The sequence below is a fragment of the Lactuca sativa genome, chromosome 7 (assembly GCF_002870075.4).
Source record: "Lactuca sativa cultivar Salinas chromosome 7, Lsat_Salinas_v11, whole genome shotgun sequence".
NCBI lineage: Eukaryota > Viridiplantae > Streptophyta > Magnoliopsida > Asterales > Asteraceae > Lactuca > Lactuca sativa.
Genome location: NC_056629.2, coordinates 183,234,259 through 183,258,685, shown reverse-complemented (window position 1 = coordinate 183,258,685; position 24,427 = coordinate 183,234,259). Strand labels below are relative to the sequence as shown.

General features: G+C 32.2%; 2 protein-coding genes across 2 annotated transcripts; both read left to right on the top strand.

The window, feature by feature from the left end:
* The first annotated feature begins 10,467 nt into the window (after positions 1-10,467).
* Positions 10,468-11,848, top strand: LOC111914089 (uncharacterized). The gene is made up of 2 exons (XM_023909827.3): positions 10,468-11,498; positions 11,584-11,848. The coding sequence occupies exons 1-2, from the start codon at positions 10,569-10,571 to the stop codon at positions 11,629-11,631; spliced, it is 978 nt and encodes a 325-aa protein (XP_023765595.1). The 5' UTR covers positions 10,468-10,568; the 3' UTR covers positions 11,632-11,848.
* Positions 11,849-12,439: 591 nt separating this feature from the next.
* Positions 12,440-13,647, top strand: LOC111914095 (peptide methionine sulfoxide reductase B1, chloroplastic). The gene is made up of 5 exons (XM_023909831.3): positions 12,440-12,678; positions 12,762-12,873; positions 12,952-13,017; positions 13,128-13,325; positions 13,421-13,647. The coding sequence occupies exons 1-5, from the start codon at positions 12,486-12,488 to the stop codon at positions 13,446-13,448; spliced, it is 597 nt and encodes a 198-aa protein (XP_023765599.1). The 5' UTR covers positions 12,440-12,485; the 3' UTR covers positions 13,449-13,647.
* The last annotated feature ends 10,780 nt before the right edge of the window (positions 13,648-24,427 follow it).

Below are 24,427 nucleotides of genomic sequence, written 5' to 3'. Positions count from 1 at the left end.
GAGTTGGCTTTTTATATGTTATATTATGATTTATGAATCATCTTCCTTGACTTTACTAAGGTTTTTAAATCTTTTACCTATGACTTATTAAGGTTTTCCAGCATGTGTATCTGTTAAGTATGGTCTGAAACCAACAAATGCTTTTGGAAATACAAAATGGTGTTGGTGATTCTTGATTATGATGTTATAGGATGAGTGTATGATGTCTCTGTGTTATCTTAGGGGAACTAGTGTTTGCTAAGTTGATTGATATACATTCACAATTGCATCAGACTTTGTAAATTCATTTACCCATAAATCCCTTAAAGATCTGTATATTTCAGTAAACTTGAACTAGTGTTGCTAAGTAACTATACATTTGGTAATGAGACTCTGTTATCTGTTGGATTTGAGGGCTATTTGGTTACTATTTTCCTGTTTTTACATGTTTAGATCATGTGAAAACTGTATGCAAAAGATTGAAGTCTCTACATCAGTTCAATCATGTGTAGGAGTGATAGAGGTAAAATTTTTGTAAACTACCTTTGAAAATTAAGCCTTGAGGAATTTTTTATAGCCAACTTGAAGTTTTTACTAATACGCAGGGAAGTTAAAAATGTTGTTGAAGTTTAATAAAACAAATTTCATTTTATTAGCTGCAACTACACAACTTATTAGCATATAATGATCAGCTAGAGTTGTGATCTTGAGTTTGTGGATGTGGAGTTATTATAAAAATATCACCTTTTATGCTTTTTGTTTATAATACACTCTGTCCCTTTTGGACCTGTGAAAACTACAACAATTTCCACTGTCTAGATTACTTTTTTTTTTTTTTTTTTTTTTTTTTTTTGGATCTGGGGTGTTGCTACTCATATAACTCATATGGATGAAATGGGTGGTGATTTGAGATCTGGGAATTGTAATCAAATGCAAATTTGAAAGGCAATTCAATTGCTTGTTTTTGGTGTATTGTGGGATATGGACATAGTATCAGTTGTTTGCACAAAAGCCTCAAGGAAGGGTTGCTACAAGATTTGAAGGAATGAAGGCACATGAGTTTCACAATCATAATCAGAATCAAGTAAGTGATGAAATTTTGTGAGCAAATCAAATCAGTAAAATGGTTTCATGTTTTTTTTTTTTTTTTTTAATTCTTTGGTGGTTCTGGTTCACCTACTCAAACACCCACTTAAGAATTATAGTTTTTTTCATGTGTCTTGATTTGTAGAGGATATTTGTTTTCCCAATTCTTAACTCCAGAAGCATCCATAGCCATAGGAATGAGGGTGATTAATTTTCTCTCTGTCTCTTTTTCTTCCATTTTGTTTTTTGAAGTTTGTTCATTCATGTTGCAGGTGTTTGATTGATTTCGGTGCATCACACTCTTGGCCTTGACAAAACAAATCTTGACAGGTCAGGTGTTTTACTACTTTTTAACTTTTCTCTTTTCCTCATATATATTATATATCTTTTTACATGTTACAGGTGTTTGATTTTTATCAGGAGAGGTGACAGGTAGTTTTTTCAGTTAAGATAACCTTAATCCCTCTAGTGCTTGGATCACGTGTAATTACAAACTATACCCATAATTCTTAAATCTCTTCACAAATTACAATTATTTTTCTATTTTTTTTTTTTTATATACAACAGTTTTGGAGGATACTTGCAGAAAAAACGTCATTTCATTTCAACACATAACCAACCATTTAAACCTTGTTTCTTTGTTTATTTCCAAATGATGTCACTTACGACTTATCCCAACAATGCTTCATTCAAACCACTATTTCATCATTTACTTTTTTTATTTCATCATTACTAAAAAAAAAATATATCCACACAGAGTATTCAAACTTTGTAATACACACCAAATTCTCCTTTAAAATTAGTTTCAGCGTACAAAACAAATTCAATCGTAGATAATCAACAAGCCAACAATCATCGCCAATTTTCCTAAGATTTTTTAAGAAAAAAACGCGTTTGGAATTTCAACTGTAACACTTTTACCAAAAAAAAAAAAAAAGAGGTGAATTGATAGCAATCATCGGAAAATTATTATGGAACAAATCACCGGAACCACCGAAGCTTCGCCAGGTGGCTCCGCCGTCTGCATCTGTGGGTTTAATCGGAATCGGAGACGTCAGGAGGAGGGGGGAAGAATGGCTTCAGAAATGGAGAGGAATAATTGGAAGAGAAGGCTGAAGAAGGCCACGAGTGAAACCGAAGAAGCCGCCATTCTTTTCTTGCTCTCCTCTCCTCTCCTCTCCTCTCCTTTCCTGTCCTGTCCTCTCATTATTATATGCACAACAATTATTATATACAATTAATGTTGGACCCTTTTCTATCTTTAAAACTCTTTTTTATTCCACTTTTTATTATTTAATTTATTTCAAAATCATCAAACATTGCTGATAAAAAGAAAATTATCTAAACACGTACCAACTAATAAATCTGATATAACCATTGTGCTATTTATAAAAATAATATTATCCAAACACGTACCAACAATTTCGTGATTCTTTTTATTGAGTTTCTTCTCGATTTTTTTTTTCTTTTCAAATTTTTAGGAGGTGACATGTTTTTTAAGTGGCCGAAGGCAGAAAAAAAAAAGTTCTAAGGTTTTTTTTTATCTTTTACCTTTTTATTTCTTACCGTTCATAAAAGTGAAAAAAGGGAATAAATACTTACAAAACTATTATGAAATTGTTTAATTCGAACAAAAATAATACGATCATATCGCCTGATTCTACGAACCAAAATGAGATCTTATGCAGTTTTGATAAAATAATATATGTAAATTATATAATAATAAAAAAGTAAAAAATATATATATTTATATTTGTGTGTGGATAACTATCCCTTGCAAAGCCAACAAGATTGTGGGTCATATAATAATTAAAGGCATTTAATTTCATCACTCATCAATCGTCACATCCATTTTCACGGCCTTTTTTTTGTATGTTTAATATAGGAGTATTAATTAACTCAAATGATTTTCTAAATTCAATTTTTCTATAACTTGTTTTTTAATCAACAACAATAAGTTTAAAACGATAATTTTGATGGTAAAAAGTTTTAAATAACAAAGTTTTCATCATTTAATGTGTTTTAAGTATAAAAAACATTCAAGAGTTATCACAATACAACAAAAAAAGATACAAGTTTAAATGCCTAGTATAGTCATTTCAAACATATATTCTAAAAGAAGCAAGCAATTCCATCTCCTTCAAAAGCTTTAATGTGTCAAAAAGTAGTATGCTAGATTTACAATAACATAGTGAGACGTTAAGATTCGACAATCTAAAGGCATCTCTAACCTATCATCATATCTCATATTTTACATCATTGAGATTTATCTTCAATCCTACATAAACTTCATCACCAAAATGATGTAAATAAATAATATATAACATAATTTTGGTGCTATATTGTTCTGTTACACCAAAATAATGTTAAACTTTCATATATCATTTTTAGTCCTTAATTCTAATGTTTATTTGATTCTACTTTATAAAAAACGATAGGTATATTCTAAATATAATAATTATTTATTATAATATTATGTTACATATTAACAATAGCCCCTTTCCACTTAATACTTAACAATCCGTCTTATAAGGAGGTCTAATTCATACTTCATTTCTAGTTTTCTACTTAATACTTAACAATACCTCTTAATGATTAACTTTTAATCTTTAGATTATAATGATATACTTTTTACTAATTATTATAACTTTTAATAATTAGATTATGCTTGCATACTTTTTATTAACATATTTATAATTAATAGTTTTTCTAATATATGAATGATTAATACTTATAAACCTATTTACTAAAATATTGTTTATTTTATTTATTCAATAGATAAGTTATAACAGATTAAAGTGTTTGAATTTGTTCTGAAACCACTAAACTTTATAAAATGAATTATTATTACTACTTTAACCTTTTATGACATATTAAAGTGTTTATATTAGATAACTATTTTAAAATTTATTTATGTCAAATGTTAATGTCAAATTTTATACTAAAATCATTGAAGTTTATCAAAAAAAAAATTATTGTTACTATTTTAACCTTTTATAATAGACTAGAATTGTTGGTATAGATAAAAACGGCCAAATCTATATGATTTTTATTAATGAAACAACAATACATTAGTTAAACCGTTAAAATGACTAAAACATATTAGATTTTTTTTGAACGACAGAAAAATTACAATTTATTCTTAAAATCTACTGTAAAGGTTGTTTATATTTTAGCAAAATTATAATATGTTTTTTGAAGTGCTTTTTATGAGAATTTTATGACTTGATTTTACAAAACACATTCTTCAATGGGCATGAAATCCGTTCAGGGTCACAAAGAGTTAAATAATATAATAAAATAATAACGGGTGGAAATGGGATTAACTAAACTTGTTGGCCAACTTTTTGCTTATTGGAAATAACGTACAAAACACATTCTTTAATGTGTTGAAACTACCAATTTTTACTCATTGGCTAAAACAATAAAAAAAGTTGCAAGAAATAAATAATAGATAAATGTGACACCAATAAGGCAATAAATCAATGATTAAGAGGGTATGTGTATAAAATCGGCGTATATATAACAGTCCCCAAATATAACCTTATGTAGACATGTGGAATCAAACTAATTCAATAATTATCACTCATGGAATCTCATATAATAAAAAAGTGCATTGTATAATCCAAACATATGTTCAAAGTAGTATGTACCAACCTCACAAATGTAGAGAATCTCACATAGTTTCTACAAGTATACTTGACATTAAAGATCACCTATATATAAATGATTGATTTTAATTAAAACAACTAACTTTTTTTTGGAATCGGCAAATATATATTATATAAAACATCAACTCTAGCAAGGTGCCAGAGGGAGGAGAAAGAAAACAAAAGACAGAGTTCAATTACAAACAATTTAACGGGGATATAATCCAATCATCCCAATTAATACTACCCATGCCATATCTACGTTTTACCCACAGAAATGTCATAGACTTAATCGAATCCACAACCTTAACCAGACCAGCAATACCGCCATTGAAGATTCTATCATTCCTGGCACGCCATATAGCCCACAGAGCACCATAGAGGATCGAGAACAGAGCCTTCTTCTTGCGATTAGAACCTATCTTCAATCTGACACCCTCATCAATAATTCCTCTAACCGAGTTGACGTTTATCTTCCCAATGCCGCACCACATCTCCAGACTCCTCCACACATGATCCGCAAACGGGCAGTCCACTAGGAGATGGTCAGAAGTTTCTAACCTCGAGATACATGCACTGCACCATTGAGAGTCTACCTTAACATTTCTGCGGCTAAGGGCCAACAAAAGGTGAGGTTAGTTAGTTGTTTTAATTCGTATACATAAGTGATAAATTAAAACAACTAACTAACCTCACCTTTTGTGATTAGAATCTCTCAATCCCGGTTAATCAATCGATAAATTAAATATCCTCCAACCTTTTTATCCTACTAATCCTCCTACCCATTTAAATGATGACATGTGTCATATTAGTATCCTAAAATATCATTAAATCTCATTAAATATTACACATGTCACCATTTCATTGGATAGGAGGATAGGATATGTGGGAAAAAAAGTAGAATGATATTTAATTTCTCTAGTCAATTATGTAATCAAAGTACACTTAACATATTCATAAGGAATCATTAGAAGCAATTGAATGACCAATGCGCCTCAAACGAACAAGTAGTAAACTTATGTGACAAACAATACATCACACAACACCTTGTGAATTGCACTAAAGTATAAAATCTATCTTCTTAACACTTTTAGAATTGTAATTCATAAGTTGTTACCAAGATGTTATTTCAATGTTTTTTTTTAAACAATTTATACATAGCATTTAATAACACTCACTATACAATTAACTATTTTATTTTGGGTTTTTTATATTTTATAACATAACAACTTACTATGTCAATGTAATTCTTGCTATTTATTTTTTATTTTTATTTTTTTTTTTATCTTTAAGGTAAAGAACTCTACGATTTTTTTTTTGTATTAATTGAAAGACCCACACAATGATATTTTTATGTTTTTTTTTTTATCTTTAATAATTGTATATTTCATGGACACTATGTGAGGTAATGCATAATCTAAGCGTACGTTAAGAGTCTTTAAAGGAGGTGTTATATTGGTTGGCAAATGACTTAATTACCACATACATTTCTCATTTGGATGAGTTGTAACAATGATACTAATTCAGTGGAATTTAATGTGTTTTTTCAGCGGATGGTGATGTTGTGGCGGGAGGGTTGTCGTTGGGTACCGAGGAAGCGGGGAGATGGTTGATGGTTCACGACTATGAAACTGAATGACACGGAAACCGAAGAAGATAACATTTTCATTATTTGTATTTTATTACAATATTGTATAATTAAAGTTATACAAATTAAAAATAAATTAATTACATGATTAAATTAAATTAAAATCTTAACAAAAATACAACGTTCTATTATTGAAGATAAAAAAAAATACAAAATTATAATTAAAAAAACTATAAAAATTTGAATATTAACTCTTTCAGACAATTGAAAAACGATCAAACAAAATTTACTAAGCGAAAACTAAAGTTGATGCCCTTTATTTTAGAAAACCAATCGGCTTTTTCCATAACATTTATTAGTAGTTTGTTGTTACCTATATGAATATTTATAGTAAGTTGCTACAACCGCCGCTAGGGTTAAGCCTTACGAGGAAGACTCAAACCCTGATAATTACAAAATAAAAAATTGTTTTTCACTGTTGGCGTCGGTTTCTTATCCTCATCGTCATGATTTTGTTGCCTATATTATATATGTTTCGTTAAATATTGACGAAGTTTGTTGTGTGTTTCTTCGTTTTGTATTCTCAAAACCCTCGCATAATATTTCATGGTGTCGACTTGTATTTGTGTAAATGGTTAAGTAAATCGTTCATATTATACATACAAATAACACAAGCCTTATCTTCTATTACTATGCTATTTAAAATGACACAATCAGTCATTACCTAGTTTATTTTTGTCTTATCCTATGATCATGTAGAGTGCTTTATTATGTGTCATTTTATCATAAGCACTCCAAGAGCATGTTCAACGTCCTTCCTTTACGATTCTTGTGTTAACATAAACACTTTTATTTTTCCATCCTGTGAACATGAGCATGATTTGACAAATATAGCATACTCTACTTATCTCCCATCCCCGATGTAATGTAATGCCCAAAATGATATTAATTTCAATTCATAATATATGGTAAATCATGTATTTTTGCATGTAGAGTGTCGTTGAATATCGAAGACGTACCTAACATATTTAGGTCATTGTTTGACACTTACATCCTAAATAATGCATACCAAAACCATAGATCGTTCGAAACCACTGATTCCAACATTATAGTCAACACTTCATGACCACCTCGTGTGAATTAACATCATCATGCATTAAAAGAACATTTCCATTCCGAATGTATACCATTAATTCTATATAACATTCAAGGGACACAGTGATAATTTGACGTGCAATGTACAATTATTTAACCTCATTTCTCGTAGGCTTCCACGAATATGTCACAGTAAAGTTCTACGACATACTCACAAAATAAATATGCATGCTATTGATTTGTTCTCCTAAATATATTTAAATACTCATATAATGTGTCCGTGGTGACATGGTATGCCAAAAGTCGAAGTGCGGTTATACACTTTTGTAGGAACTAAAATCGTATCTACTTGATAACATCTCATCTCAAATGAAAACATTCATAGTTATCTTCCAAAGCATTAGCTATACGTAAGATTAAACGTTTATTATCACGAAAATGACGTTTAAATTGAATATGGTCTTATAGACTATCATTGACAAAGTAAGCACTTACCGTAAGTGTGTGTAGTGCTACAATCCATGTTTATTGAAATTATATTCTCTTGATGGCGTGTTAACTTTCAGTTTATTAACCAACAATATGATTGGTGGTCGTCGAGGTCAACAAAATAAATACCCTAAATATTATACGCTAAATAGTGTATAATGGTAAAGTGATCGAATCCACTAAGATTGGTTCAATTTATAACTCTCCAAAATCTTTTTTGTACAAATACTTGTGAAACGAAAATAAAAGTAAAAATACAGGTTTTAACCGTTTGGCTATTTAAAGAAACTAAAATCATACTAAGAGTTGGAAATTACAATTCAACAAAAAAAAAGAGTTTCATATAAATCAGTGAGAGAAATATGGTTGAATTTGGCTTTAATCGCATGAACTAGTAGCGAAGCTAGGATCAAAGTAAAAGGGTATCTCCAAATGAATTTTTTTTTTAGGGGCATCCCGGGCTACCCCGAAACCACCTAGCTTCGCCCATGACATGAACACTTAGTTAATTATCATTAGACATTATAGTGCAAGACTTTTGGTTCGATTTAATTTGACTATAACAATCCAAAAAGACTGAGATTACTTAAACTTTTTTTAGTTAGTAAAATAACTAGAAAAACTCATAGTATATTTCATTAGTTAGCGTTACAATTTCCATTAAGCACATAATTAGTGAAAGTTAACTAGCATTAAGAACTAAAAAGTCACAAAATTCAAGAGGAGTCAATATGATTTCACTACCATGTTGGAGAAAGTGTTTTTATGATTGTGTGAAGCAAAAAAACTACCATAAGAACCATATGTTGCTTGCTAATTTTAAGATCTATTACCTAATCAATAAATTATTCAACTAATCACTGCATATACATATAACCTCATGAATAAAGACATATAGATAAAAAGAAGTTCAAATGCAAAACACTTTCATAAAATCACCAAAAGCTCATAACAGTCTTCAAACAACTAATCATCCATGAATTTCACCAAAATCAACCGATAGTAGTTTAGCCTAACATGGCTAAACTCAAGAAAACAAAATAAAAATAGATTGTACCAAATATGTAGCAACATTACAGGATAAAAAAAAATGTTTCTTCAAGACCTTCAAAATCTCATGAGAAAAGCCTCAAAATCAGATGTGCAAAAGTGTGGAAAAGAACCACAGCAACCTTTCTCAAATAACCAACAATGTAAAATTCTGGAAGTACCTCAACAAGCCTTGTGCAGGGCACGCAGAGCTATGCGGGTGGCATGCATAATGGGATTTTTGCATCTTGGGCCTGCATTGTTTTAGCCCACTGGCTCGGTTTGCTTCCCATCAGATTGTAGTCCATAATTCTCCAAGATTTCTTTAATTTTAGGCCCACTTCACCTCCTCATAGTCGTCCCAAGCTTGATTACTCGCTCGATCAATTATATACGTATGCTCACATATTCCTCCATCTTTTTTTTTTTTTTTTTTAATTACATGCTCATCTCTCTTCATTCATTCACTATTCAACAAGCTCATTTTTGTATTATTCCACAAGTCATCAAGCCAATGATTTTTCATTCTTCAAGTCCGGTTGATTCCCATGATTCCTAAACATCTCCGCTCAACATCAATCTTCTAAAAATTTGTAATTATGCTCAAAGATTATAAAATACCCGATATAGAAAATAACAAAAATGAAAATATGCATCATGATTAACTATAATTGAATTGAAATATGTTAAAATAAACTATAAATATAAATAAAATGAAAAGTGACTGTTGTTTCCAGGAATGATGTGTGAAAAAGGTAGTATGTACATGTAAAATTGTTCATCACTTTAGTGTGAAATATATAGAAATTATGATAAAAAAGTTATGATACTTATAGTGTGAAAAAGGTAGTATGTACATGTAAAAATTAATTTGTTATTTTTAACGAGTTTTTTTAATGGTTAAATGGTCATATAACCGTTAATCTTTTTTTTTCTCCGTCGTCTATGCTCGTAACCATGGCTTACGCCACATCACGCCTACGGGGCACCTGGAAATGGTGTTCACGCGTGACTAACATGCCACATCAACCTTATAAATAACTAATCAAATATATCGTTTTGCCAAATATATATGTAGAGTAAGAGAGATAAGAAAAAAAAATTAAATTGCCCTGCACCACGTCTAAATTTTGATGCAAAAATTGAAGTTTAGCTACTTAAAAGTCTTAAACCCCAAATTTGACAAACACACTGACCAAATTTGAAGTTGTATCATTAAAATGCTACCAAAATTCAAACCAACCTAAAAAAATGATAACTTTTGTGATTATTTATTTTATAAAAGTTGTCGCACTCAACAAAATTTATGAATGAATTTAACCGTATAAATATCTTATTGTTAACTGAAATATTAAATTCTTACAACATCATAATAAAAAATACGAAAAATTAAGTGGGAAAAACTGCATATTTCAGGTGAAAATTTTGGAGCATTCAAATTTGACTTAAAACTTGAATTTGCAATTAGTCAAAATTTAAATGAAATCTTTCTTTTGCCTTCCCGCGGGTTTCAAATTTCCCCCAAATATGTTCTTTATCTTCTTCCCGGGTTTCTTTCTTCAAATCATTCCTTTAAAGAAAAAACCCAATTCACTATTCTTCCAATCTCCATCACTCTCTTTCCCTTTGATTCAATTTCAAGCCCAACAACAATGGAGAACAAGTTTCATAGCTTGCCACCTCACAAAAGATTCAGGGCAATACACCCAGAAAACCCAATTAATCATCAAGAATCCAATACGCTGATTTCTTCAAGCCTTCCGGCGAAAAAGAGAAAAGAATCCAGAGACCCACCGTCGTTTCTTACCAGTCCTGATGCTGCCATCTCCGCCTCCGCCGCCACCTACTGTTTACCCGCCAAAAAACGAATCTATGCCGTTCACCCGGATTTTCTTCCCCCGAAACCCAGTTCTCCGTTTGATCTCAATCTCGAGTATAACCCGATATTGGAAGAAGACATCGCTTCTGTCACTGTAAATGTTTCAAAGAAAGTCGAAGAAATTGATGATATTAGAGTGAAAAAGGGAGAAAAAGAAGAAGATGAGGATGAGGATGGGATTCTGTGTGCTGTATGTCAAAGCACAGATGGGGATCCATCAGATCCGATCGTATTTTGCGATGGTTGTGATCTAATGGTTCACACCACTTGCTATGGTAATCCCCTCATTAATGGTGTTCCTGAAGGTGATTGGTTTTGTTCTCAATGCCAAATCACTGATAAAAACAAGGATTCATCTTGTTGCCTTTGTCCCTTCAATGGCGGAGCTTTGAAGCCAACCAATAACGGACTCTGGGCTCATATTGTATGTGCATTGTTCATCCCCGAAGTGTTTTTTCATGACCCAGAAGGTCGAGAAGGGATTGATTGTTCAAAAGTTCCATTAAGAAGATGGGGAAAGAAGTGTTATGTTTGCAGGAAAACACATGGGTGTGCCATTGATTGCTCTGAGGAAAACTGTGGTTTGAGTTTTCATGTGACTTGTGGATTGAAAGAAGATCTGTGTATTGAGTACAAGGAAGGGAGAAACAAAGGCGCCATTGTTGCTGGATTCTGTAAACGCCATAGTGATTTGTGGATAAAGGTAATAAACCAACAATTTCTTTAGTAGATTTGATTATTTGTAATGATATATTATGACATGTTATTGGATATTGATTTGATTGCAGCAACAAGGAACAGGGAAATACAAGATTGTTGCAAGAAATGAAGATTGATAGTCTTTTTTTTTTTTTTTTTTTGAGTCTTTGTATGGAAAGATTTGTGTTTAGCTTCTTAGTGTTTTTGATAGTCAATAATAGGTCTAGAAATTTGAACTTTTAATTTTATGTAATTTTTAGAGTAATTTAGATTCTATTTTTATTGACACTTTCTAGTTTCTACGTTTCTTAATGTAACACCCAAAGATTAATGTAACACCCCAAGATTATTATACTAATGACTCAACAAAATAAATGAAAATATTAGATAAATACTATGCTGGATCAAGAAGGCAAAAAAAACTAAAATAGGGTTTAAGGTGGAAAATTCCAAAGATTAAAGGGAGTTGATTCGTATATAATAATTTTTTTTCTATACATAATAATTTGTAATCATTATTTGTTGACCTTTAATCTTTGTAATATTTTTAAAGAATATAACTCATATCATATGAGCAATATATGAAGTTTCAAAAGATGCAAAATCGCTATTAAGTTGAAATTGCACTTTAAAGGTCTAATTATGATTTTAGTGATTATTTGGGTTGTTTCCTTCGTTTTTTTTTTGCTATTACTTGACAAATGATTAAAGATTTTGTCTAGATATTTTTAAAGACTAATATTATGTAACCGCAAATGAAATATGCGTATCAAGATTTTTACGAGTATTAGTTTACATGAAACTTTAATGTTACCCATATTGTCATTTGGGTTTGTCATGAAGAACTTAAAATGGGCCGATCCACAAAATACATGGTGAGAATTCTGCCATTTGTCAATTTCATCTCCACATCATCAAACTAATATTCACATTTCATCAAAGGCCCAGAAAAAAAGATTGTGTATTCTTCTTTGTTAAGAGTTTGACTTTAATGGCTTCCCATTTCTTGACTCCCAACAATTTCAGACTCCAACTTCTCGTTTCATCAAAACCCCAATTCAATTCACATCTCAAATCATCTAATCGGTTTCAATTAAGCATACCCATAGCCAGATTTTCTTCATCGATTCGCTCTATGGGTTCTTCATCTTCATCATCTCAGAAACCAGACACCTCACCTCTAGGTCTCTTAAGTTTTTATATTATAGAATTAAGCCACCCGATTCTTCAATTTTCATAAGCAGATTCACTTTTTGATCACTTGCAGAGACAGGAAACATGGATTTCAAATCTGTTAGCGATCAAGAATGGAAGAAGAAGCTTACTGGAGAACAGTTTTACGTAACTCGACAAAAGGGAACAGAAAGGGCCTTCTCTGGGTATTCATAACTCAATTTCTTCCATTAACGATTCATGGAGACAACAATTTTCGAAATTTTGACAAATTTATGTTGCAGGGAATACTGGAACACGAAAACCGCTGGGATTTACCATTGCATCTGCTGTGATACTCCATTATTCGAGTAAGTTGAGAAACAAATAGCAAAGTAGCAAACCATAAACGAATAAAGATTCTTCATTCTTGTTTTGTTTGAATTTGAAAATGGAAAGGAATTTGTGGGTTTGATTGAAGGTCATCGACGAAGTTCGATAGTGGAACTGGCTGGCCTTCGTATTATGAACCAATTGGAAGCAACGTGAAGTCGAAGTTGGATTTGTCGATCATTTTCATGCCTCGACAGGAAGTTTTGTGTGCAGCTTGTGATGCTCATCTTGGTCATGTCTTCGACGATGGTCCTCCGCCTACCGGAAAACGTTACTGCATCAATAGGTATTATCTCAATGTTGTCGACTTATTTGTGGTGTTTTTCAGAGATAATTGTTGTCAGTTTGGAGTAAATCAGTAAATGTTTGTTGTTTTTGTAGTGCTTCCTTGAAGTTGAACCCGAAGTAGGAGGATCCTGTGTTAGGAACCAAGCAAAAACAGAAGTGGATAGAAGTTTTTTTTTTTTTTTTTTTTTTTTTTTTTTGTTTTTGTATTGTCATATTGTGAATGTAACATGGCATGATGGGTAAAATGATAACCAAATTGAATGTTTTTATTGTTGGAAGTTTGGTATTAATAAGAAGAATCCTTTGTGGGAGTTGTCTGAGGAGGAAGATAGCAACTTGAGAGGCATTGGAAGCCTTTGTCTTTAGATTATAATAAATGGATAAACTAAAGGGTCATTGTACCCGACCAACTTATATGTTGTTTTGTAGATTATTCTGATGCGTTGATTTTGGATTTGGGAGTTGTCCTCATGTAGAGAGAACATGTGATTGCTTATGCTTATGGTTATTGTTTCTCCCTTTCTATATATGATCAAGAAGGTTCAGGTGGAAGGATTAAAAAAGGAGAATTGGAAGGCAGAGTGAATCAGGGGGTAGATTCTATTGTTCATCAGAGATAGTCGGGGCTTGTTGATCTAATGTGGTAGGGTTTTGCTCCCGATTACTGGTGGGGTTAGGCAGGCAGTGCTAGAAGAGGCTCATAAGTCAAAGTTCTCAATCCATCCTGAGGACACGAAAATATATAGGGGTCTCAAGTTGAGCTATTGGTAGCTCTGTATAAAGAGGGAGATAACATGCTTTGTGGAGTGGTGCTTGACTTGTCAGAAAGTCAATGCCAAACATCAGAAACCTTACGGTAAGATGCGACCGTTGCCCATTCCCATGTGAAAATGGGAAGAGGTCAACATGGATTTTATCACGAAGTTGTCGAGGACGACACATGGAGTAGATTCTATCTGGGTCATTGTCGATAGAATGACAAAGAGTGTTCATGGATGTGGTGGTTCGACACGGGGTGCCAGTTTAGGTGGTTTCAAATTGATATGTTTGTTTCATCTCCAAGTTTTGGAGGAAGTTTTATGAGGAGTTGGGCATTCAGGTACATTTTAGTAGAACATATCACCCCCGACCAATGGATGGAGTGAGTGGACGATGATATGCTCAGGGAGTGTGTGCTTGATTTTAGTGGGAGTTGGGATACTTATCTTTTATTGGCCGAGTTCTCGTACAACAACTATCATGCTAGTATTGATTGACCACCTTTCTAAATGTTGTATGGAAGGAAATGTAGGCCCTCGGTTTGTTGGGGAAAGTTGGGCATCAGGTCATGGGGAGTACTGAAGTAGTGCTCAAGTCTATTGAATTGATACAATAGGTGCGTGATAGGTTTCGAATAATGCAAAGTTGATAGAAGAGTTATGCATACCATCGATAATCGGATATGTAGTTCCAAGTGGGGGATTTAGTGTTGCTGAAGGTGTCACCTTGGAAGTGTGTCATTCGGTTTCAGAAGCGGGGCAAGCTAGACCCTCGGTTTATCGGTCCCTTCAGGATTATTGCCTCTGTGGGCAAGGTTGCATATAAGTTGGAGTTGCCTGATGAGCTCAGTCAAATCCACAACACTTTCCATGTCTCTCAGTTGCATAAGTGTTTAACCGATGATTCCGAGGTGATTCCTTTGGATGAAATTCAGGTTGATGATCGCCTAAACTATGTAGAGAGACCAATTGCGAATCTCAACAGGAATGCAAAGACTCTGCATAGCAAAGTGGTGAACCTTGTGCAATGGCAGCATCAAAAAGGCTCTGAGTGGATGTGGGAGCCTGGGGATGAGATGGTAGAGCATTACCCAAAGTTATTTGCAACAACGAACTTCGAGAACAAATTTTGATTCAAGTGTGGGAGAGTTGTAACACCCGTGTTCCCATGTATTTTCATTATGGCTTAAAATATAAAATGTTTGCAATTTCAATCCTTATGCGGGGTGTACTTCGTGAGTACGTTGAGCGTAATTCATTAAAAGGCGGTGGGGCTCTTTTGAGTAGATTGGGCATACACGAAATGTACACACGACGTACTCACACAAATCCCAAACCCTAATTTTTAAGGTTTGTACCCTGTATAAAGGACCTTAAGTGCTTGAGGCCTCCCTCACCTCCAGCCTCCACTCCCTCATTCTGTCATTTTGAAACCCTAATCCTTGAGAGCTTGTTTGGGATCTTTAGAGTGCTCTTGGTGCATTGTGGGAGAAGAAAAATCTCAACATTAGTGATTGGTGGTCTTGGAGCTTGTAGATCTAGAGTTTTCATTTCATTTGCCAAACTTTGGAGGTATAAAGCTCTCACCTTTATGATTCTATGAGTTAGATCTAAGTTAGAGCCTTGTTTTGTATAACTTTTGGTCCCATGATTTGGTTCTTGTGAGTAAAAGCTACTCCAGAGCTTTAGATGGTCATTTCTTAGTGTTTATATTTTATGAGATTATTATGTCATAAAGATGGGATTTTGGTTGCAACCTTTCATCCATGCATGTATATGGGTCATTTAATGGATGTTAAGAAGCCAGAGTTTGGTTTTGGGGTTCATTAAGCCATTCAAAGGCATAAATTCAGGAGCTTTATGATTTTGGACGTTCATTTAGTTCAGATATGAAAGTTTGATGTTAAGTCTTAATGGATTAAGAGCTTGAAATGGAATTTGGTAACCAATCGAGTACGCCCTGCATAAATCCAAGTACGCAACACGTAGTGGATTATCTTCGTGTTTTGTGTAAAGCCTCTATGCATGGTGTAGAGGTAGGGGTACTCATGGCGTAACCCCAGAAGGTGACTTTGGTCATTATTGGACTTTAGGCAATGTTTGGTCGAGTCTAGTTTTACAAAGGTAAAATGGTCTTTTAGCCTGGAAAGAGAAAAGTTGATTAGGGCCCTTAATTATGGATATTTACCTTAATTGCTAATTAAGGTTACTCTTGGATATGTTTAGTGTGAGGAGTCTTCGTTTCAGCAGCTTGAGTGTGTGATTTGTTTATCATCAGATTGAGGTGAGTATTCTTACTGTACTTGTGGGTCAAAGGCACCAATGCCGACCCATTGTATTGTGTATGTAGGATGCTAGCTGTATTTGTGACTCTTGCATGTTTGTATGTTTGAGTTGAATTAAACCCCAAGGATGGGCCTATATATGTATGATTAGGTTGAAATAAACCCTAGGACTGGGCCTATGTATGTATTAGGTTGAAAGAAACCCCAATGTTGGGCCCATGATTATATGTTGGGTTGGAATATACCCCAAGTCTAGGCCCAATGATATGTTAGGTATGTGGTACTCTGAGGAACTCACTAAGTTTTGTGCTTATAGTTTAAGTTTATGTTTATGGTTACAGATACCTCTGGTACGAAAGGGAATGACCCAACGTGATAGTTCAACACCCCCTCATGATTTCACACTCATGTTTATTTTTACTTTAATGATTTGGATAGTTTGTATTTTGGTTGATACTGAAACATCTTATGTATGGAATTAATGATTTTTAAAACGAATTTTTTTATCTTCGTTTTTGGGATGTTACAAATATGATATAGAAGCTTCTAACAAAAAGCTTTATCCTTTAAATAACAACTAAGACCAATTAAGACATTAATTAGGGACAATCTAATCAAAACAGACGACACGACTTCTGACGGCGTGAGCACTTAATGCACCTCGTGCAATAAACATTTCAATAACTAAGTCAGATAGTCAAGTCTAAAAACACAATATTTTGACAATATTCTTTACCCTTTACTAGGTGTGTACCCGCACAAAGCGGTGACGATTAATAGCCCGTTTCAACAAATAATATTCTTCATATAATACATTTTTTTTTCCAAAAACATGTCAACTGCTCAAGTACGATTTATTATAGTTAAAGTGTACAAGACAAATCAGCAGAATATTAGATCTGTCAATTTAGCTAATTTATATTTTCTACTGGTTATACATATGTTCTCGACTAAACCCATACATATATTTGGTTACGATCAACCAAACATTATAAATAAATTGAAAAAACAACCATTTAAATTTAATCATATGATAAACAATATTACTCTTTTTGGCAAAAACATGTTATGTTGTATAAACTTATTCGTTGAGTAAAATAAAAATAATTGATTAGGTAAAATAGAAAAAAGCTAGATTTGGAACACACAACTATGTTCAATTTCAAATTTTCAATTGCATCTGTCATATAATCGGAAAACTGATTTCAAGGGCCATTAAATCATTTTTTGTATTCAGGTTTCATTGTATTTGTTTTTTTTTTTTTTTTTTTTTTTTTTTTTTTGATTTTTTTGTTGTTTCTCATTATATAAGTATTTATTAAGCAATATGCAGAGATGCAATGTGTAATGTCGATATTGATTATAAATCACATCGCTAGGAAAACCATATTGGTTTTTGCGATGGTTGTTATGATATAATTATTTTATAAAAGTTTCCCCGCAATGAAATGGAAATCGTAAAATGTAATAATATTTTGCCAAGATTAAATCATAAAATATATTATAGAAAATAATGTTTTCAAATATAGTGTGAAATTGTAATAATCGGAAATTAAGAAATGCAGCAGTTATGCCTTAATTTAGTAAATCTAAAATAAAATTTTGTGATTAAAAAGCCTAAATTCATTTAAAGTTCAACATAGACTATTTACATTTGTCATTCCATGTCAAACCTTACATAGTAGAAAACTAGAAACGAAAGGAAAAAGAGAAGCAACGTGTATTTACACAAAACTACATGCATATATTCTAACATAAAAAATAAAAATAAAACACTTTAATATATTCTTTCACATAAACAAATATGGAGTATTAGAAAACATATACACGACACTCTTTAGTACTACAAAGTTCCCTAAAAATTTCTATCGAATAGATTGTCCAATTACTGCAATTCCACCACTAACATCACTGCCCAAAATCAGGGGAATGATGGACTCAAATAGAAAACGACGATAGCCTGCTCGCATATGATAGAGGAAATGAAACATGTATAATTGAACAAATGTCAAAGAGAAATTGCAAATCAAACCAGAAAGATACATGGATGATAAAATAAATAAGCTCAAATAGATATAGAAGTATAAGAGGACACACCGAGATAACAAATGCATTCAGTCATCAGAACTTGAATTCAACTGTATTGTAGTATTCATTTAGAGGGGAAAATGAAACCAAATTTTCATTCACTCATCTTCAATATCTCTTTCAAATCAAAACCCTAAAATAGAAAAAACACATTACATATCTAACTGAAAAATAGCTCCAGAGAAACAATCATCTTTATTTACATTCAACATTAACTTTTATGGCAAAAAAAATCAGGTTAAGGAATGTATTACCTTTTTTTTAGTGAAGATTCACATCAAAACCCTAAATTAGAAAAACCACATTACATATCTAATTGAAAAATAGCTCCAGAGAAAAAATCATCTTTATTTACACTCAACATTAACTTTTATGGCAAAAAATCAGGTTAAGGAATGTATTACATTTTTGACAAAACTTCAAAAAAGGTCCATATGGTTTTCGAAAATCTAAAGTTTAGTCCCTAATTTATAAAAACCTCACAGATGGTCCCTGTGGTTCAAAACTTTTAACAAATGGTCTTTTTCCCAAACTCCGTTAGCATTTAGCCGTTAAGTGAAGGGTATTTTTGTCATTTCACAACCACAGAGACCATTTATGAAGTTTTGCCTTATTTAAAAAAAAACATAGTTATTTAATATTAAAGGGCCCCACCCCCTCCCTCAAATGGCCTCACCTCTCTCTCTTTCTCTCTGAAGCGGTGGTGGGAATTTCATCTTCTTTCTTCGTCACCATTTACACCTTCGACGGTCTTCTCGTTGGAGAAGAAGAACCCTGTCACGAAAAAATCAAACCCTACACTCCAAAATAGGAACCATCCTCCATGGCCACCATCGACGAACTAACTCTCACACCGATGTTCTTTCTCAAATCCCCGTCTATGAACCAATCGATTTTAGTGGAGATAATCGACTGTTTCTTTAAATCCATAGTTGGATTAAAAACCCACGATGAACTCACCATCAATTCTTGATCAACAAAACACAACAAAACAATTCAAGATTTTCGGAGTTCTTTGTCGTTCCCGGTGGTGTTCATCATGTGTGTCCATTGTCCTTTTTAGCGGTTCCTATCGGAGCAGAAACAGATCTTCAAGTCTGAACTAAAAACCATAAAACTGGTTTGGATCTGATGCCTTCGGCAGATCTACGAGCTCCTTCGCTGAAGAAGAAAACATCTTTGAATTGGAGTTGGATGTGTCTCCTTCGGTGATTTCACGACCATCACCTTCATCTCCTTTGGGTGTTTGTACAAGGTCTCACCCAGTCACCACCAAGTTTCAGCTCCACCCTGCCACAATTGGCACCCTCTACCGAAATCCCCTCAATCACGCCTCAAGTTCATCCTAAAATTCATGTAACTGTCTTGCCCTCTTCCCATTCTATTTTAGTTCCCAATTTTTCCTCCACTGTCGACGGGTTGAAAGGGTGGGAGTGTTTCTTTGATGGCAATGGTGATGTCGGCGAGCTTTAAGATGGTAAATAACATATGGTCCCTATGGTTGTGAAATGATAGAAATGCCCTTCACTTAACGGCTAAATGCTAATGGAGTTAGCGAAAATGACCATTTGTTAAAAGTTTTGAAACCACAAGGACCATCTGTGAGGTTTTTGCAAATTATGGACTAAACTTCAGATTTCTGGAAACCACAGGGACCATTTTTGAAGTTTTGTCTACATTTTTTTAGTGAAGAGCATAAAAGGGGGCATAACGCTTAGCCACTGGTTGTTGGAGGAGATGGGAGCAACAACGATGGCGGTGTCGGTGATGATGAGCGGTGACAGGGTTCGATAGTGAGTCAGAGTAGAGAGAGAGAGATGCATATATGGATCGTGGCGGGGTTTCATTACAAGAAAAGCGAAGCAACGGAATATGGATTGCAGTAAAATCCAAAAAAAAATCCTTACATGAATCACCTATGCTCTTACCTTTTCCATCTATAATAAAATGAAATTGTTAACACATAATAAAGAAAGATGTGCAATAATCAGATATGTTACATATAGGTCGGCGATAAGAGAAAGCATCTACAATGGTCAACGATGATGAGTGGTGGCGGGGTTGGGGAGCGAGTTAGGGTAGAGAGTGAGTGATGGGTCATGGTTGGTTCTCATTGCCGGAAAAAGTGTTGTGAGAGCACACAGTTGGTGGATACGGCGATTAGAAACAACGGCTGGTGTGAGGTTGGAGAGTGGGTGGTGGTAAACTATCGATGGTGGTGACGACGATGAATCGATGAAATAAGGTGCGATGTCGATGGTTCTAATTCGGGGTTTTCTTCTTGTTTGAGGGAAAATGTGAGTCTAGAAGGATATAGCCTGGTTTAATTTCTAAAAGGTTAATGTTTAATGTAATTTAATTTATGAAACAAAAATGTAATATGTGTAATGATTTGTAAGCATAAGTTGATTGTAAATGATTTAGTAGGTATGATACCTCTTAAATTTTACGAAATATAAAAAATAATTTATATAATAGTAAAGATATTGGAGGCTTAATCGTGTACCCGGACCGGTTATTTGAGATTGCCCCATATCGACTCGAGTCCCCTAGGACGAAGCAATAAAGAACCACAACCCTTCACGAATGAATAACCATACACAAATTTTAGATCATGTCCCAAAGATCATGCAAAAGGAAGAATATGGTGCAATAAAGTAATAAAAGGACAAAAGGTGTACCTTCTTACAAACCGGGTAATAAACAAAGAACGAGCCAATCCATGAACTTGTAGAACCACAAAAGGCCTATAAAAACTATCAGAATCCTGATAACTAGGTATGAAGGAATAAGGGCAAGAACACTATATACAATATCATAACACTTCTCGTATCCGCAATCTAACTTGGGCGTCAGAGAGTAATATTGGGGTCCAACCCTCGGTATAGCTTCCTAACCTAACAAATGTTTATTCCGTGCAAAGATGATTCCTGAATGCTTATTAGACATAATCCCTGGATGAAGAGCTAAACATGCGCCTGAAGTTCGTTGTAATAACAACCATTATTGTCATTATGAGCCAAAAGATCTCTCATCTTCACTTGCCAAAGAGAAAATATAATGTCGCGATTTAATAATAGAAGACAATACTTATATTAGGCCATCAATGAAATCAGTTATAACATATAAAATGTTAGGAAGAAATAACGATAATCAAGTAACATGTTTATGGATAATAAAACCCGATTTTAGGACTTAGATATGTCTAAGATGGGAATCAATTAAGGTTCAAGGATAACATATGATTAGAGAATGTGAGAAAATCGATTATAAAGAATCTTATGAAGGGTATAAGGAAATCAATAATAGAAAAGGTTAAAGAGTTTAGAATATCGAAACCAATACCACTTCTTATAAATATGATGAACAAATAGAATCAAAAGAAAACACCAAGAGTATAGATACAAGTGGAAAACGACTTCTTATAAATATGATGAACAAATAGAAGCAAAAGAAAACACCAATAACATAAATACAAGTGGAAACCATTTGTGGGGAAAAACCCCACTAGACATAACTTGAATTAATGTTTTGTGGTTACCTCTTTTGAGTATCCACTAAAATTAATATGTTATTTGTGTTCAATTTATTATGTGCGGTGATAATTGTATTGTGTTCGCGTTGGCATGTCTGAAATCTAAACTCGTTCACAATTCATATAAATAATCATGTCATATTGTTCAACCCTAATCCTAGGATACCAAATCCGGGTAGTTATACATGTTCTTACCACCAAGTTTTTGGGTCAAAATAAGGTTTGTTGTCACAATCGAGCTCGCAACTCATGCTCATTTAATTAGAGAAAATTCCAAAAAAAAACTAATGAACACATACAAGTTCTAAAAAAATAAATTGATAAACATATAAATTCCAAAAAAATAAACCGATAAACACATCAAAAAAAAACTTACTAGCATTCATGAAAACATATAACAAATGACCATTGTGTGTCCGCGTTGCCAATAGAGATGATCTTGATGAAGTGTATTGTTGTCGTATAGCCATATAGTATGAAGTCATAAAGATCTACGGCAAAATGCAAATACATCAAATTTGAAAAAAGATATAAAAAAATATTTTTTGAATCCTAATATAATATAAGTTTGCAGGTTGACCACTGAACCTGAGAACTAACCCAAACACGACCCGTCTATTAAACGAGTTATATTAGGTTGCCGGTTGATGCATCTAAAAAATTAATCCAAACCATTTATTTGTGTATTAGATTCGTATCATATTAAATATTGTCACCCGTGTTCCAAATCGTCGTTATTTTATAAGATATGTCATCCCTCTTTTTAGTGAAAAAGAGACAGTTTGTTGGAAAATTTTCAAAATAGGATTTTGACCTAAATTAGATGGTTAAAGTGGCTATTAAGAAAAAGTAAAATACAAGAGCTTTAAAATATATACAAATTAAATATTTGTTTTAAAATAGGTTATATTGATATTGTTATTTAATTATCTTATTGTAATTATATTATATTTTTTTATCTTAATAAGTTAATATATTTATATTTCTCCGATTCAAAAATTCTGGATCACACATGAAGGATTATTATATGTATCACTATAATTTTATTGTAGTCTATCCCTTCTAGGTAATCTGGATCAAACAAAGTGTATTTCTCAATCAAAAGAATCTGGATCAAATAAAATATATTATCTCAATGTATTTTTATTGACGTCTTATTGTATTTTTTACGTTTGTGTTAACAAGTATTATTATAAACTATTGTATTGTCTATGCTTATCCAAATTATCCAAGTTATGTACTTATGTTAAATATTATCTTGTTATAATTCTAAAGTATTTATTATTGATCTATATAAAATAATCATTGTATTTACTTTGCTTCATATTAAACATAAAATATTAATTTATTGTATTTTCTCTATAAGAAAAAGTCAATTTATGAAAATATTAACAACCAAATAAATAAATTTGGTTAGTGTTTTTAGCATTCTATATCATTTTTACTTGCTTCAATTTTTCTTGAACTTGCTAAGTTTATCTAATTCAATTTATATTAAAGGTATTTAAAAAAACCCTAAAATCTAAAGAAAATGTTCTTTTTTAATTTAAAAATCTTTTTTTTTTGGGTTTTATTTATACTTAACATTATTTTTTATTTATTTTTCGTAGACGTTTTATTCATTTATTTTTTGTAGTTTTTTTAAATGTTTTATTCGTTTACATTATTTAATTATAACTTTTTAATATTTTATTATTTTATCTGAAACTGGCTTTTAAAAAACTAGATCGTTTGAATCTGCATTTTTTTAAATACAATTTATGAATGTTTTTTTGTAAAGTTTTAATTTTTAATTTTTAATTTTTAATTTTGGAATGCTTTTAAATTTTTGACATTTTGTTTCATTGTGTAAAAATTTTGTTTGTTTTTATTTGAAAACGACTTAACTATTTTTTACAACTTAGTAATAGTTTTTTTGTAATTTTTTTTACCACTTAGGGGTATTTTCGACTTTTTGATGTTTTGTAATAAATAATGCAAAAATATCTTAAATGTGAAAAAATATAAGTAAAAAATTTGAATAATTTTACAAAGTTTAAAATAAACTTAAAAAAAAATACTATCCATAAATAATTTTTTCTTGTAAAATCAACAAAAAGAAAACATTATATAATTTATATAAAAAATAAAAATAGATCTAATAATAAGTAAATACTAAAATAAATATAAAATAATTAAATATCTTAAAGTAAAATTAATACTGATATTAAATAATTAAAAATAAAAAGTTATATTAATTTTTGATTGATTAGACTATTTCAAAAAACCAACTAATAATCAATTTCGGATCTCGTACTAGTATCATACCGGAATCGATACTGAACCGTACCGAATTTAAACATATGAGACATTATTCAATACTTTAAAATCATAAAATTCAGGATTCAGTACTGGTACCAGTGCTAGTACCAAAACCAATACCATTTTCGATATT